This window comes from Citrus clementina, unplaced genomic scaffold (genome assembly GCF_000493195.1).
Source record: "Citrus clementina cultivar Clemenules unplaced genomic scaffold, Citrus_clementina_v1.0 scaffold_7, whole genome shotgun sequence".
Classification (NCBI taxonomy): Eukaryota; Viridiplantae; Streptophyta; class Magnoliopsida; order Sapindales; family Rutaceae; genus Citrus; species Citrus x clementina.
In genome coordinates this window covers 7,288,556-7,304,691 of record NW_006262075.1, presented here as the reverse complement: position 1 = coordinate 7,304,691, position 16,136 = coordinate 7,288,556, and the positions used below count along the sequence as shown (strand labels likewise).

Below are 16,136 nucleotides of genomic sequence, written 5' to 3'. Positions count from 1 at the left end.
TCTTCGGTCTGCCACTTTGATTTCAAAACCTTATAGAATTCAGCATCAAAATAAAATAATGCATTGAAGTTGAGTTTATAAATGTAGTATGAAAATGTGGAGCTATGACTATGAAGCTTGTAAAAAAGCTAGCGCAAACAATTATAATTTAACGATACATTTATCTATACCATATTACTTGCTATACAAAGTTGCCAAAAATGTATCATCCATTTGTTTCATCTCCCTTTTGGGTAATGCTTAGAGAAGTTCTAAACCCTTAAATAAGTTAATAAAAAGGAATGCTACATCCCCAAAATTGATATTCTAACAACTTGTAAAGCTTTGAATTGAAATCTAGGGACATGCATTGAAAGCTGTGTATAGATGCAAAAACACTACATTGTGTATGCAAAAAATAGCTACATACATGAGCAAATGCATGAATTTATGGAGTGTCAAATAACTATAATCCAGGTAAGTAAAACATAATCTTAACATTAAACAACTCTTTTCAGAATATCAATTTTGCTAACCTGACATAACCCAATCAAACGGTCATAAGCAGCTCACTAACTCCCATGAAGATCATGATCTAAACTCTCAGTACTGTATCTTGTAATAAACGCTGCAAGTTGCATATAGGCAATAGCAGCATCTGGGTCTTCCAAGATGAGAAAGCTGATGCTGTTGAATGTCATTCAAGACAGAATTGGTGGAAATAAAACCATTTGCTATATCTCTATTGACTTGTATTGACACATAAGGTAGCATCATATATGAGAAATATATCAGGCTCAAAGTAGAGCTTACAGGTAATTTCCTTTGACCAAGAATAGTGTGTGTGAACAACCAAAATTGATTTTTTGAAGACAGACAAATCAAAGATAATGGAGATATGTTAAATGCGTAAAACCGGTCAGGTGCTGTACGAGTGCTATAACTGAATCAATCTTGCAATTTTGTCCATTATAGAGTTGTGAGAGAAACTGTTGAAAGAAATTGTAGAAACCATATAGCTTCTCAAGTGCTTAACAACTACAGTTCATCGTGTCTTGTAACCTCATCTGTCCAAAGGCAACACAACAAAATATGTTAGTATGATAATTTCAACCTACTGACAGGCATTGCAATGGATTTTGTGGGGGGTGGGGGGGTGGGGGTGGAGGAGAAAAGAAAATAGTTTTGCTGACATATAACTTTGGAAGTAGCAGCCATGGTTTCTGTTTTGGTTCCCCACTTTATAACAAGTTCATGTTGAATTGAATCTCTAATTAAGAGGCTAAAAATTCCCTTTTAATCCAAAGACATTTCTGCAAAATAGGTTTCATGTCCTACCACCATTACAGCTGGAAAATTTTCAAAAATAAAAAAGCTCCAAGAAAATTACAATATTGTAGCTACTAATGTTTGTATCAAAACATTATGCATTGTGTTTCTTCTCTGCAAATAATTATGGTAAATCTCAGGACCTAATGTTGTTCCGCTACCATTTAGATCACTGATTAAACATAAATTGGAATTTTACAACTATTTCAGTCCAACCAGAATAGAACAATAACAGAAGCATCCTAGAAATCTTCAACTAAAAGAGAGTTTATTTGCTTATAATTCTTCCTATTCTTTTAAGAAGATATTCGTGAGAAAAGTTATGGTTAATGCACATGGGTTAAGGGTTAAATTCTGCAAGCATATATCTAGACCTCATCAATGATGGTGCCACCTTTATTTGTATAGCTAGGCTAAAGGTCACACAATAAAGGTACCACAATCATCGTTTCTTTTGTAAATTATTGGACTGAACAAATTTTGCATATATTTAATTTGCGATATCAACTGAAAAGAGAATAGGGTTTAACCTGAAGACATCTCTTGAAAGAAAAATGACATCTCTCTTTGGGCTGATTCAGGAGAGTCAGAACCATGAACACAATTCTTTTCTGAATCCAGGCCGCACATCGCCCTAATGCTGGAAGTATTCAAGGGAAAATGGAAAAGAAATCACCAGCAAAAAAAGAAAACTACAGTGACAAAGGTAAGTCAATCTCACAAACTGTTTATATAATAACCAAGTACAAATTTATCCAAATGGGAGCACATATAACCTGTGTGGATGAGAAATTTTAGCCTTTTTTGCATCAGTTGGTCCAATCAAAGCACGCCAATCAGTAATGGCATTTTCCTTCTCCAAAACCATAGCTAAAACTGGACCACTGATAAAACAAAGTCAAAAGAGAGAGAGAGAGACAGAGAGACAGAGAAGCACTAGATACATTGCATACAATGATGAACTGTGACAGCAAATATTTTATGGAAAAAGTAGCAACAAGTTCATTCAGAACATTAACTCATCAAGTCATTTGTTCTCACGCAAGGAAAACCAGGGTACACGTGTTCAGATTAATAGATGAAAAATATAAGTAATTTGGAATTTGCAAGAAAAATCCAAGGCCATTTTCAAAAAATCTCTTATCCAATATAATCCAAACTTGTACATATAGGAAACCATTAGGCATAATAACTACAACCGAGCCAAAGATACCTCGTCATGTACTTGATAAGACTAGAAAAAAAGCTCCTTGAAGAGTGCTCAGCGTAAAAGGTTTTCGCCCCATCCTCATCAAGTCGAACCACTCTTTCCCTCAAAATACTGAAACCAGACTCCAGAATCACCTTTTTGATTTCATCAGTGTAGTTACCAGACAATCCATCAGGCTTTATCATAGCCAATGTTTTCTCCTTTTCCACACTTCCATTGCTCAAAGACCTACATTGATCGAAACACTTGAGACCACTGATTACTAAACTACAAAAAACTGCTTCCTAGAATTGAATATCAAATCCCCAAATAGATAAAGAGTCTGGTTATCAAATCCAAATCTGTGTTCATGGTAAACATTGTGATCATACATTACATGCACCCATATAATTGAGTAATTTAGAAAAGTTAATCACTATTTATACAGTTCCAACTAGTAAAACTAATCGTGCCAATCAAATATGATCCATCAATTTCACTTCCAAACATCACAAATTACATCAAAATATAAACTGAAAGACAAAAGCACACTTAAGTCCCTAATCTCACGCATTATTCTCAGGTACCCAGACGATAAAACCACTAAAATGTCAAATTTTGAGCAGTTTCTCTCTTATTTTCCTGCATATTCTCACCAACCAACAAAACTTAAGAAATTACCTGCAGGGAGAAGAGATGCAGGCCAAAATGAAGAGCCCAACAACACGAAGAATCATTTCAAAAGTTCCCACTGTTGAAACCTTAATACAGAAGCAATGAAGAAATAAATAAATATGAAAACCAAATTTTGAGGAACTATCCCGTCAGCACTGACGAGAGAGTAGAGACTACTGATTAGGGGGTAATATGTATAATATTGAAAACCTATTTGGGCTTAAGTGTCAATTTCACAGGTCTATGGGCTAATCGTATTTATGTCAAACTTTAAATGGTGAGACAAGTGATTCGCGTCATGTCGTAGTGTTTTATTATGTGCGAACGACTTATGGATTTTGGTTTGGGAAAAAAAGACATACTTGTCGTTGTTAGAATATTTTGCTCAGAAATGACAAGTCGTCGTCGTCATCTTCATATTGGAATGTAGAACAACTTTTTCATCGAACAAAAAATACCTGTCCATAGCTCCAACATGAATGTATATCTCTACCAGTATGGACTGAGAGGAAAAGCCAAAATAACTGAGCAAGAAACAAGAAGGATATAAATCCTAATATATCCAAAAACTTGCCATGGTATAAAAATCACTTCATAAGTAGTAGTATCTTCTACAGGCCAAGCATCTAGGAAGAAATGTAAAGAATGAAAATTGCTGAAACCAGCATATCGGAAGTATCAATAAGCCAAAATAAACATGAGCAGATACAATATCGTAAGTTTCTTTCTCTGGACCAAATCTGTATCTTTCCTTGGGAGATTCATTTTCTGTGGTTTCCCGGATCAAACTAGAGGTTACCAAGTAACCGTGCATTGGGAACCGCCAAACGCACCAGCTAAGCCTTAGTCATAACATGTGCAATGAATGCACAAGGATGATGGAGCTCAGCCTCGAATACAATCGTGAAGTTGAAAGTACCGGAATCCCTAAGTTTGCTGATTGCATGCCGCAAGTCGTCTGTGTGACCTTATAGGAAAAACAATCAAGGAAAGTGAAGTCCATTAAATAACATTAATGAGATAACTGTAACTTCAACTACCAAACTAGGGATGTGACTGATAGTTGGACATACTCTTCTCAGGTACTAGTTCATATTGTTGTAAGACTATTACATAGATGAAAGCAGCTGCAAGAACGAAAATAATGAGACCAAATTATGAATGGGCTTCAGATGCTTCATGTTGCAGCGTCTCCATGCTTGGGCATTAAAGTTGGACACTTTACTCATGTCTGTGTGCGTAAAATTTTAATTGAAGAAGAAGGATTTAGAGGTAGTTGGTTTTGGCGCCAACTGAAAATGGTGACATGACGTCTGTACATTAATAAATTAGAGGACGTCTCGCACAACCTTTACTCTGGAGAAAAAAATTGTACGCTTGTCGTTTTATTCTCAACACTTGTAGACAATTTGTCGTTCTAGGACTTTATATATCAGATGACACGTTGTTTGTTGATACACGATTTGTCGGCACAAAGCAATGGATCCCGCAATGGCAGTTCTACCAACAACATTATTTATTTGAACACAACATATACATACAGGATTGTACAAACTTTAGTTAGCTCTTTGCTTAGATTACAAGCATTCACAAAGCTCAAAACAGCAATTGAAGCACTCAAAGCAAGCAAGGGCAGTGCAAATTTGTGCTAGCACAATTGAGCACTGGTTGTTCATAGATGAACAAGTCTGAATGAAGCACCTGCAGCAGATGCGATCGAGCAGCCTACCGCAGCAGATGGAAGCAGCATTTACCAACATTTCTGTGGCATCTGATGACTTTGTTTCCTCGGTTCCTGGAGGAACATTCTCAGCTGTTGCTTTTAAGTTCCCAAACCCTACACCTAGACTTCCAAGGAGAATGTTCTTTTGGCTTGTTGAGTCCACCCTCTTTAGCAGGTCAACTTTGTTCAATAACTGGTTTTGATGAATTTTAAAGAAAAAGGTGAATAAATAGTACCACCGTCAATTAAGAGTCATCACAAGTACTTAGGAGAAACGGAGAGATTTATCTTTGAATTCCAATTTTAATCTGAAGATTTTGCACAAACTCTTTACATTTAAAAGATAAGAGAAGAAAACAATCTCAACATATAGTATATATGAGGAAATATTGCATGAGCCAAAATGTGAATGAGCAGTCCTTCAAGGTCTGTCAATTACGATATGCAATATATCATAAATGAAAAAAAAGAAAAACCTAAGACATGAACTTGAGAGTAGGAATATAAGAGGGTGCATTATCAGCCAGTCACTGACATGAATCTAAACTGAAGCCAGTGATATCATGGCCATAATTAACAAAAAATGTAACTTGCAACATTTTCACAAAATCATAGCAGAAATCATGCATACCTCCTTTAAAAAGACTGGCTCAGATGTTTTACTGCCACTTGGAAATAAAATCATGCATGTGTACTCAGATGGAACCCCAGTTTGTATGCTCATTTTTGCAACCTACACAAAATCGTCAATGGTTTTAGAAGTTATAATAAAAATAGAATGTTACCTTTCAACACTAGCATTATTTAGCATTTAGAAGGCAGTAACGCAGTTAAAGCAGTCTAACTGGTTTGCCTATGTTCAGTTATCACGTTTAACTAGGGCTTAAATTGCATACCTTCTCTTCAAGCTCTTTACTTTCTGAGAACCATGCTTGAGCAGTGAGTATTTCTATTTGTCTCCTAGCAAGAAGCTGCCGAGGAGCATATTAATCAGAGAAAGAAAATGTACATCGTCTAAATTACAAGCAATAGCAAATTTTGGGACATTACTCTATCAAGCGGTATATCTTTGGCATTCTGTGCTTTCAATTCTATGATGAAATTGCTCGTATCTGCCATTGTGCCACTAACTTGAACAGAGTCGCCAAAGTTTCCACTGTATCTGCCTGATACAATCAATGGACATTCCAAACAGAAGTCTGGAATATGAGACGGAAATAGCTGCAAGGAACGTAGAGAGTACAACTTGTCAGAGATGGAAGCAGAGAGATCAAGCCAGACAAATCCAATGTATTGAGTGAATGACTACACAATAATTTGTCCTAAGGTACAGCTAATTCATTTTTGATGTAGATGAATGTGGAAAATCTTTTCTCTCAAGACTAGTATACCTCAAGTGAATTGAGATGTTTGCTAGTCTCCAAGGTCATATTTGTTAAAAACACAGATGAAGCAGCTGTGAAGAATCTTCGTATTCGATAGTCAACAGAACCTAGCCAAATTAAAGCAAACACAGGTGTTAAAATGTGAGAGAGTAGGTCAGCTGCTGTTAAATAGCAGATGTTATCAGAATTTGTTTACAAATGAAGCATCATCTTGGACCAGGAGGAAATGAGGGACGAGCCTACCCCCCACCCCTCCCCCAAAAAAAATAAAAGGGAACTTACCTGGATCATAGGCACTATCATAGTAACCCCTCCCAATCTGTGCTAGTATTTGCAAGAAGTAGTGATTGCAATATAAACCTGAGAATTATTTCCAATTTTCCACACAGTAAATGAATGGAACTAGTTTTAGTAGTTTCAGCAATTCAAGATTGCAGTACATAATCAGATTTAGACATGTTCAGATAGGTGTGTCTCTTGAACCACAATAGTTCTGACTTTGCTGATCAACATTAAAATGATAAAGGATTCTTAAAAAAACCAGAAAGAGAAATTTCAACACCAAAACCTTACCGACGCCAAAAGTGCATATGCGAGGAGAAATTGATCTTGTATTTGTGAGATAGCTCTTAATTTCATTGCAAATCCCTCTTTCATCTCCCACAGTGCCATCCGTAATGAGGAAAATGAGGGGAATTGATTCACTAGTGTCAGACAACAACTTTATTGCCTAAACAGATCAACAGGTGAAATCTTCAGCATTCCAGACGGAAAAAAAAAAAAGAAGTATTATATATTTCAGAAATAAGAGAAGTAAAATGGATAATGTCAATAGTGCAACAGTAACTACATTAGTGATTCTGTTCTGCTAAATCCACAAACCTGTTTAAGGGGAAGCAAAATGTTTGTTCCACCTCCAGCAACTAAACTACTGAGCCACTGAGTAGCATTTGTGATTGTTCCCTGAGAAGCCAGCTTCATTGATGATGAGAATAAGTGAGTCTCCCCATTGAAAGCAATAATGTTAAAGGAATCCTGTGGATTGAGCTTAGAAAGAGATGCAGATAGTGCATTTTTGGTCTGCTCAAGGAGAACCCCTTGCATGCTTCCACTTACATCGACTAGAAATACGACATCCTTCCTGAAAACCTATCAGATGCAACAAATTAATGAGTTAACTCTATCAAAAAATAATAATAATAATAATTGATAAATTTAAAATGCATTTATCAAAGACTAGTTTCTACATTCTTCATCAGAAACATCAAACTTAAAAAGGAACATTTTTAGAGATATTGCACCATGAACAAGAATCTACTCCTATAAGAAGTCATATGCAGGAATCAGAACAAACCTTCCTACTCTGGCTCTTTCCAGGGAAGAGATAGAGGCAGAATATTTGTCTTTGATCAAAATCATGCAAACTTGGAGATTGCAAAAGAACACCACCAAATAAATCAGTTGAAGCAACCTGTATGTAAACACAGAACTCAAACAGGATTACTTGATTGTCCCTCCATATCTGGACCAAAATTGATATCTTTACATTGATGATCATGGGTTACGATATAAATCTCCGTTGAAATGGAACAATTATTAGTCAAAGGACTTACAGTATAAGAAAATTTGAAGTCAGAATTGGACCATCTTTTCACCTCTGCTTCATATGAGAAACTTAATTTTCCTACCTCGCAACTTAACTCCTGGAAATTCACAATAATCTTATGAAACCCAATGCAGAATGAAGCTCATTTGAAATTATGAGTTAACAAAAATGACCATACCTTTAAAGGATGGCTAGAACATTTGCCAACAATTTGTTCACTAACACCGGAGTTAACATTCAAAATTATCTTTTCACTCTTAGGAATCTTCCTCCCTAGTGGAATAACATATGCTGGAAAGGTGAAAGGTACACTGAGGCAGAATTGACCCTCTTCATATGTCAATTTCTGAGACCAATTGACCTTAATTGATAGAGTGGAACCTCCATCAACCTGATCAAATCCGAACATTAGCATTAGTAACACCTTTTATTAATACAAAAACTAAAATGCTACTGCTATATGAGCAACTACCTGTGGGATTCTCAAAGTATATATTTGGCCTTTCAAATAGCGACCATCGCCTTTACTTTTGCCTACATTTTCTTTATATTCTGCATCATCTAATGAAATCAACTTGCTCTGATATGATCTCCCATCAATCTCAACCTCAACACCTAGAAGTGAACCCTGTTAGCCAAATCATTTTTCGTTTTTAACATTTCCCGAAAGTAAACTTAAAGAAATTAAATAGAAAAATTCATCAATCATAATTAATTAATTACCCGCTCTCCAAGAGGAACTGCAATCGTGCAATCACACTGCCGGCCAGCCATGATACAATGAACACGCCATGATCCATTGAAGGCCACAAAGGCGGTGTCTAAACAGCAATCAACTTCCATTTCAACTCCATGCATATGCAGGGGAATCAACGCTGGCGGCTGGCATTTGCCATGCACGTACGGCTGGTAACTCGGCACGTCAGGGTTGTCCACAATCTGCGGCTCACCCACCACCGCATACACCATCACCGCCTCCGGCAAGTAACTCTCCGGCTGCCTCGTCATCCCCGGAGGCATCACCGCTCGTCCTGAACCCGGTTCTTTTCCATAGTATATCCTCTTCGAAAGATTCAGTCCATAGTTTACACAGCTCTCGAACTCACTTGCCATCTTGACGGATAAAGCTTCCGGCTGCTGGAATAGCTTTCCGATGAAGTTAGATTAGCTGGGTCAGCGTTTCAAATGAAGTTCAACGTGGAAAGAAGAAGATGAACCACACTTAAACATGTAAATAAACACATAATACATGTATGTAATTCTCAATTAATAACTATATTGTGTCAAGCTTTTGTTGAGAAAAAAAAAAAACTCATAAAGAGAAGACAAAATGACTAAACAGACATAATTACGAATAATAAAATTAAAATATGTAAGGGACCGGGAGAGTCGTTGGCCGGTGACGACGTTAATAATTAACTTTCTCATACACATAAAAGAAATTGATTAATGAAAAATAAGTTTTATTTTTTATTTTTTTGAGTGTTAAATAATTGTAAAAGTTTCGTTATCTAACTAACAACCCGACTTGACAAGGATCTCGGTTAGCCATTAATAATTCTACAAATCTCGGCTGTGGTATAATACTACGAATTTATATTTTTGATAGACCCTAAACTATAATATAATAATTTAAAAAGAGTATGACATTATTCGCAATTACGATGTTTGAGCCATTAGCTTTGATTATTTCTTATTATGCAGAATTTTAAATGTTTGGATAAAATATTTTAATAGTCATATTATAAGACCAAACAGTGGTCTGATCTTTCTAGTTTATATTTTTCAGTGTGTATATTAGTCTTAAGTGATATTAATAGATGTCTTATTGAAAAGGAAAAATGATTAAGCTTTTAAAAAATAAAAGAAATCAAATCAATTCGTTTTACACACACACACACAAATTTGATTTATTTTAAGGAGCTTAAAGGGCTTTCTAACCGACACCGACCCAACTAATGACTGTACGAGGGAAATAGCTTTACTGGTAATATTAATTAATAATTGAAAAGCAGTGTCGGAGTGAAGACAAAGAGCGCAGTGGAAAATCAGCTGTTAAAGATCCGACAGCCAATAAAAGATTGACACGCAGCAGAAGAGAAATGACTGCACAGAAGAAGCACTCTTTCTGAGTCCGTCCACAAAATACCGCCACGTCAATATGAATCTGGATCGCATGCGGATTGTTTGCCGCAATCATGTTTTTGCATCAGCCAAAATTTGACTTGACCTTGGTTTTTGATTATATATAATCAAAACTATATTTAAAAAAATTCGAGATTATCTTTTAAAGAAATAAATAAACTATATTTTAGATGCGTTGCCATGGTAATGCGATGGGAGCATATACATATATATATATATATATATTTACACACACACACACACTTGAGCGTCACCCCATTAAAGCAATTTGACCCCACCAATTAAGTGAAGTGATTTAAACCAGCGCAATTATAGACAGTAGACCACCCAATCACTGTCTGCCACGCTGTTAAGTCATTAATAATGAGAATCAAATAATTGTAGAAATAAATCTACGATGCACTCAGGACCACCATTAGCGGTGCCCTGGATGATCACCAAACCTTCCGAACGAGCGAGTGGCCAGACTGGCCAGACCCTGACTAGAACCTTCGGCATGGACCCACGGCAATATCTAGGGTTGGTCTAACTTGGGATTCTTTGATGGTGCTTTTGTCGACCGCGTACATGGATAGGGGTGGCACTGAGGTGGGGTGGGGGTGGGAAGGCTTATTTTATTTTTTATTCCGTTAAAAATTTTTGTCTCTATTTTTTATTTTATTTCTCAATAAATTTAGTGGGGTGGAGATGGAGAATCCCCATGTGGAGAATGATTTCCTCATTTCCACCCTATTTTTTATTTATCTATTTTATAATATGTATAAATATATTATTTTAATAAGTTAAAAATTAGAAATTTAAAATAAAATCATCATCATATTTTAAAGTATTTAAATTCTTTTAAAAAAATCTAAAGGTTTGATACAATATCTTAAAATGATATTAAAAGTGAAAAATATTTAAAGAGCGTATCACCTTAAAAGAGAAAAGAAAATATAATAATATTTCAGAGTTGAAAAATATTATAAGATTTTTTTAATTCATATCTTGTTTATATTGCATAAAAATTAAAAAAAATTAATTGACATTATAATTGATAAAATAAAAATTATTAAACAAGAATTAAAAATATATTTATATATAATGAGAATTGAGGTTGGGGTGAGGGTGAGGTGGGGAGTACAAAATCAAATCCCACACTATTAAGAATTTAAAAATTATTTTTTCTCTATTTCCTATCTTATTTTTTAAAAATTATTTAAAATTTTTTTCATTTAAGATGGGGCTCTATAAGACTCTAAACTCGTAGAGGATTTTACCATCGATAGAAATTGTGCAGCCTGTCACCCGTCACATCCGAACATTAACGTTGCTCGGGCTAGACTTTTTGTTCTCTCGTTGAGGGTTACCGCTAACTTGGAGGGCATGGTTCCTAATGTGTTTTTGTTCCACATTTGACAAGTGTTTCTTCTGTTTCTACGAAGAAATGTTAACAATGATAGCATTCAATTAAGTTTGGTCCACAAATCTTCCATCAATTATTGTAGCGAAAAGCTGTTTTGCTCGAAAATAATGCCCAAAATTGTGTCCAACCTGTCCTTTTCTTGGACACGAACACTTTGGACACTATTTTTTTTTTCATGTTGTAACACTGCTTACTAGGGATGGAAAATTTTGGATCTAAAAATTTAGATGTTGGTTTATTTAAATTCATATTCGCATAATATTTTTATATCCGGATTTATATTTGAATTTGTTAAAAAATATACGGATCTTAATATAAATAATATTCGCACGCAGATTAAGCAATCTCATAATAAAAATAATTGTACTTAATTTTATTTTTTAAGGACACTAAATAAGTAATTTTAAAAAAAAGTACTTTTTTTTTTAAAGTTTAGATGGACTTTTTTTATTATTTAATAATATGTTGTAAAACATACATAAAAGTAATTTAATCATGTGGGAGTGTTGAGAATGCTCCTACATGCATCCATTGTGAGATATGAGATGCCTAAAAAGTACTTTTTAACATTGTAAAGCACTTGCAACATATATTGTTTTATACTTTATACATGAATAAATGAAAATTGGGATTAATCACAATTATAATCCTTTTAGAGAATGATAAATTAAGTATTGATCAAAGAATATGCTGAACTTTAGGAAATATAAGCAAATGATGAAAGGAATCCCAAGTAAAGCCAGCAAGTAAATTTAGATTAGCTTACCATAATTGGCAAATAATATTCTTACCTTGGAATTTAGACAAAAATAAAGGACATCGAAGTCATAAATTTTGCTGAGAAAGGAATAAAACTTGAAAAAAATAATAATTTAATAATGCTAGCATGTTATTGTAGAGAAAAGATCAGGTGACAGCTTCTCATTAGGATAGATGTGTAATGGCTCGTACCTTTTCCAATGAAAAGCTGTCATGTGGTGCATCGCTCGCTAGAAAGTGAGTGATGACACTCACCAGATCATACCCTTATGATACACAAATGAATAACACAGGAGCAGTCTATAATTATGTCGAGTCAAAATGAAGAGACACCACCAAACACGTTGATAAATAAATGTTCATAAATAATGTATGATGAGACGTCAAACAGCTTGATGATGAGCCACTAAACAATTCGCCAATTAGGTGTCGTCTCATTGCAGAAGCTATTTGTAATTGTGCTAAACGCGAAAGAGTGAGAAATTTGCTGAAAATGCAATTGTTTATTTTACCAAATTGGTCCTTGAATCTTGGCTAAGACGAAACTATTTTGTCGGCAAAGACGGGCCATATTTCAGCCAAAATTTAGCATATATATATATATATTAAATATTTTCAATGTTATTAACCACTTAAGTATATATCATAATATATACTTGTGATTGTGTTGATAGATAGTTTTTGTCATGTTATGTTAGTATGAACGGGGATTAAGGTTACTATAACTTAATTGATGATACCAATTACCAAACATGTTGATAAAAGCCAAGTGTTCACAAACATTGTTATGATAAGTCATCAAGCAACTTGATGATTAAACTTTAATAATGAGATCTGTCGTCACAACAAGCAATCCATAATTGTGTTGCTGAAAATTAAGACCCTTTAAGATAAGAAAAAGTCTTTATGTGTTTTTCCAATCAAATTATGCCACGTTTTTTAAATATCTGTCTCTCCCATTTTGTTCGTGGCACGTTTCAACTCATACGCCTACGTGTTAAAAAATTAGTGACATCATGATTCATGCGCTCGTCGTCCCTTGTAAAGAGTAAGACTTTCCCCTCCCGCGATGCTTATGAACTTGGGCTGGTTGCTTGCGGGCTCATTTAGTACTTATTCTTGGGTCCATAGCACTTACCACATTTTAGCCCAATACCCAGTGGCAAATTCCAGGGATCCCCCCAGATTTTGTTTTCCGTTTGGTCGTGTTTCATATAAAAATTACTGTACGAAGTGCGGATTGATCCGACGAGTAGAACTGCGTGAAGAAGAAAATTGAAAGAGAGGAATCACAGTAGCGTATAATCAACAATGAGTAGAGGAAGTGGAGGAGGATACGATCGCCATATTACAATTTTTTCGCCTGAGGGTCGTCTCTTTCAAGTCGGTACGTTCATATATCTTCAATCTCCTCTGATTTAATCATATCTGCATATATCTATAAAATTTTCATCTTTTGGAGGAACAGGGTTCTGATTGTGTGATTTAATCTGCTATTGTTTGAGGAATCAAAAGTTTGAAGCTTTAGAACCCAGTTTGTTGATTCAAGTAATACCAAGCTCAGTTGTGTTTATATGTATCGAAAGTGAATCTTTTGGATTATTTGGTTGAATTGTAGTTCTTTTTATGTGCTATTGGTTGATTTTAGTTTCAATAAGTGTGAGGAATCAGAAGTTAAAGACTTTATAATTTGAAGTTGATGATTTAAGTACTTTTAACCTCAGTTGTGTTCAACAATGTAGTCTACCTCAGTACCTGTTCTTGGTTTCTGAGAAAATTAAGAAAGAAAGATAAATAAGTTTTTGGTTCTCATTTTATCATGGAAATCATTAGATATTCACCGGAGTCGAAGTTCTGGGTATGCGATATCATCTAGTTTCTGATTCCTCATTCAAGGATGCAACAATCTGGCCAGAGTTCTGGTCCTTCAACTGCTGATGGCGGCAGCAATGAGGCTCGTACTCGAAGCTAAGCACAAAGAAAAGCACTTTCTTCATTCCTTTTTTCGATCAAATTCATGAACCAAAACTTATTTTTTCTGCAAGTCGTCAAAATAGGAGGCTTCATTTCTGTTACAGTTCCACATTTCAGGTCTAGTCTAGCCCTCATTAGCTTTATGTTCATATATGGCCATCCTTTTTATCTTGAATAAGCCATGACCAACCTCGTATAGCCTTTACTCCTTGCTTGTGAATAACCATGAAAGAATCCACACTTCACAGTTCCATTAGGCAAAAATCTGTCTTTGGGGCCTCCAATTTTGGAGTTGGTGCTTATTTATGGTCCAATCTTTTTCGAAACCAAAAAAGATTCCACCCACAGCATTCTTCCTTTTAAATCAATGGTGTTTTCCTGTCTATCGTTGTAGATCATTTTTAAATTTGGGAGCAAGCTTCCAATTCAACATAGAAAGCAATTTGAAGTTATTCTGGTTCCCCAACTTTTTGTCTGGGGTTTATCGTGAAGACACAGAGAATTAAAAGAGACTCAAAAGGAGGCATAACAATGCTACCTTATATGGGGGTTCAGATACATAGTTACATTTGTGACAAATGAAACGCTTGACATGGCTATTGATAAATTTATTATGATACACAAATATGAGAAAAAGATACTTCAACTCTGTAGTAATCATCCATATATGCAATTTCAATAGCAATCAATGTTGAAAGCTTTAGGACTCATTTTCATGATTTAAGTTTCTGTAGCTGTTTGCATATTGTTATAGTGAAAGTATGAATTTTGGTCTTTAGAAACTGTTTTGGGATTTAAGTTGACCTGTTGTTGGGTGTTGAGAATTGGTGAGAAGAGAGGAAAATAGAATCTTATTATCTGTATTCATTGTACCACATCAGTTGTAATTAGTCATGTCTTCTGCCAAGTGTATCAGTCAGACTTCCTGATGATAACTACTTGATAGAAGCAGCTAACGCAGATTAGCTGGTCACGCCACTTTATGTATTATGCACATTTCCCAGCTAATGGATGGAGTGCTAGGTCTATGATGTAGTCTTTCAAGATTCGTTCTGACATGCTGGACTAGTCATGCATTGACCATAATATAATGATGTTTTGAATGATTTTAATAGAGTATGCTTTCAAAGCTGTTAAGGCTGCTGGGGTTACCTCTATCGGTGTTCGAGGAAAGGATTCAGTCTGTGTTGTGACTCAGAAGAAGGTCCCGGTGAGTATTATTGACATTGTAATTGATCCTTGTTTTGCTCACTGGTTGAAACAGTTACGAGTTTTGTATTTTTAAAATTAATGCAGGACAAGCTTTTGGATCATACAAGTGTCACACATCTTTTCCCAATCACAAAGTACCTTGGATTGCTGGCAACTGGAATGACAGGTTTCTTTTTTGTGCTATTTAGCTTGACGATATGAAAGTTATATGAAAAATATGTGGCCAAAAACTTCTAGATAAGACTCAGAGAGTTTAAGACAAATTTGGTTGGGTTAGCTGTCTGACTAAATCCTTTTTTATGGTATTCGTCCGACTTTAGCTGTGATAAAAGTTCTAATGATAGCATTGCATTCAGTAAATGACAGAAGTAATGATAAGATAAGATGCGAGCATCTTTCACGACAATGGATATGAGAGTCCTATAATCATATGAGGGCTATATTACCTGTATCTTGAGCATGCTCAATGTGTTTTCATGTAAGAGAAATCAAGTAATTATTTTTAGAAACAAAGATTCGTGTCAAGAGATGGTTAGACAATCCTGGTTATTTTAATAATTTAAAAAAAAATCTAGGTTAGTTTAATGTCTAAACAATCACACAAAAGGGTTCATTTATTTATTATTATTTTTTCTCCACAGTATTTTTTTAGTCCTCATTGTCTTTGGTCCAGGGTTCCCATTTCCATCATTCTTTTTTGTTAAATATAAAAACTGTGCTTCTGTATAGAGTTTCACAAAAAGATGTGGAGCTTA

At 35.1% G+C, this 16,136-nt stretch overlaps 3 protein-coding genes across 5 annotated transcripts in view; 1 reads left to right on the top strand and 2 right to left on the bottom strand.

The window, feature by feature from the left end:
- Nucleotides 1-919: 919 nt before the first annotated feature.
- LOC18036489 (probable nucleoside diphosphate kinase 5) lies at nucleotides 920-3,500 on the bottom strand. Of its 3 annotated transcripts, XM_006426636.2 has the most exons (5): nucleotides 3,179-3,500; nucleotides 2,522-2,746; nucleotides 2,085-2,192; nucleotides 1,839-1,948; nucleotides 920-1,046 (listed from the first exon to the last, which is right to left on the bottom strand). In XM_006426636.2, exons 1-5 carry the CDS (start codon nucleotides 3,232-3,234, stop codon nucleotides 1,018-1,020), a joined length of 528 nt encoding a protein of 175 aa, XP_006426699.1. In that variant the 5' UTR covers nucleotides 3,235-3,500; the 3' UTR covers nucleotides 920-1,017. The 3 variants fall into 3 exon arrangements, with proteins under 3 accessions (XP_006426699.1, XP_024036466.1, XP_024036465.1); XM_024180698.1 differs by lacking the exon at nucleotides 2,085-2,192; XM_024180697.1 differs by lacking the exon at nucleotides 920-1,046 and having other exon boundaries at nucleotides 1,834-1,948.
- Nucleotides 3,501-4,556: 1,056 nt separating this feature from the next.
- Nucleotides 4,557-9,227, bottom strand: LOC18036473 (inter-alpha-trypsin inhibitor heavy chain H3). Its single transcript, XM_024180558.1, has 13 exons — nucleotides 8,610-9,227; nucleotides 8,359-8,514; nucleotides 8,065-8,277; nucleotides 7,894-7,983; nucleotides 7,635-7,751; nucleotides 7,163-7,429; nucleotides 6,854-7,010; nucleotides 6,563-6,640; nucleotides 6,287-6,387; nucleotides 5,946-6,116; nucleotides 5,792-5,866; nucleotides 5,527-5,628; nucleotides 4,557-5,088 (listed from the first exon to the last, which is right to left on the bottom strand). The coding sequence occupies exons 1-13, from the start codon at nucleotides 8,997-8,999 to the stop codon at nucleotides 4,750-4,752; spliced, it is 2,256 nt and encodes a 751-aa protein (XP_024036326.1). The 5' UTR covers nucleotides 9,000-9,227; the 3' UTR covers nucleotides 4,557-4,749.
- A 4,142-nt stretch (nucleotides 9,228-13,369) lies between these two features.
- LOC18036461 (proteasome subunit alpha type-6) overlaps nucleotides 13,370-16,136 on the top strand; it is a 4,977-nt gene continuing 2,210 nt past the window's right edge. The window contains exons 1-3 of the mRNA XM_006426630.2: nucleotides 13,370-13,582; nucleotides 15,285-15,379; nucleotides 15,466-15,547. Coding sequence (XP_006426693.2) covers nucleotides 13,507-13,582; nucleotides 15,285-15,379; nucleotides 15,466-15,547 — 253 coding nt within the window. The 5' untranslated portion in view covers nucleotides 13,370-13,506. The remainder of the gene's footprint in view (nucleotides 13,583-15,284; nucleotides 15,380-15,465; nucleotides 15,548-16,136) is intronic.

Excerpts from the sequence above, each read along its gene's own strand:
- LOC18036473 (XM_024180558.1), bottom strand. The coding sequence starts at position 8,999 with ATGGCAAGTGAGTTCGAGAGCTGTGTAAACTATGGACTGAATCTTTCG. Across the intron at positions 7,011-7,162 it reads TTTTGCTTCCCCTTAAACAG|GCAATAAAGTTGTTGTCTGA; the intron begins GTTTGTGGATTT and ends TGATCTGTTTAG. Across the intron at positions 5,867-5,945 it reads AAGATATACCGCTTGATAGA|CTTCTTGCTAGGAGACAAAT; the intron begins GTAATGTCCCAA and ends GCTCCTCGGCAG.
- LOC18036489 (XM_006426636.2), bottom strand. The coding sequence starts at position 3,234 with ATGATTCTTCGTGTTGTTGGGCTCTTCATTTTGGCCTGCATCTCTTCT. Across the intron at positions 2,747-3,178 it reads TGCATCTCTTCTCCCTGCAG|GTCTTTGAGCAATGGAAGTG; the intron begins GTAATTTCTTAA and ends CGATCAATGTAG. Across the intron at positions 1,949-2,084 it reads AAAATTTCTCATCCACACAG|CATTAGGGCGATGTGCGGCC; the intron begins GTTATATGTGCT and ends GAATACTTCCAG.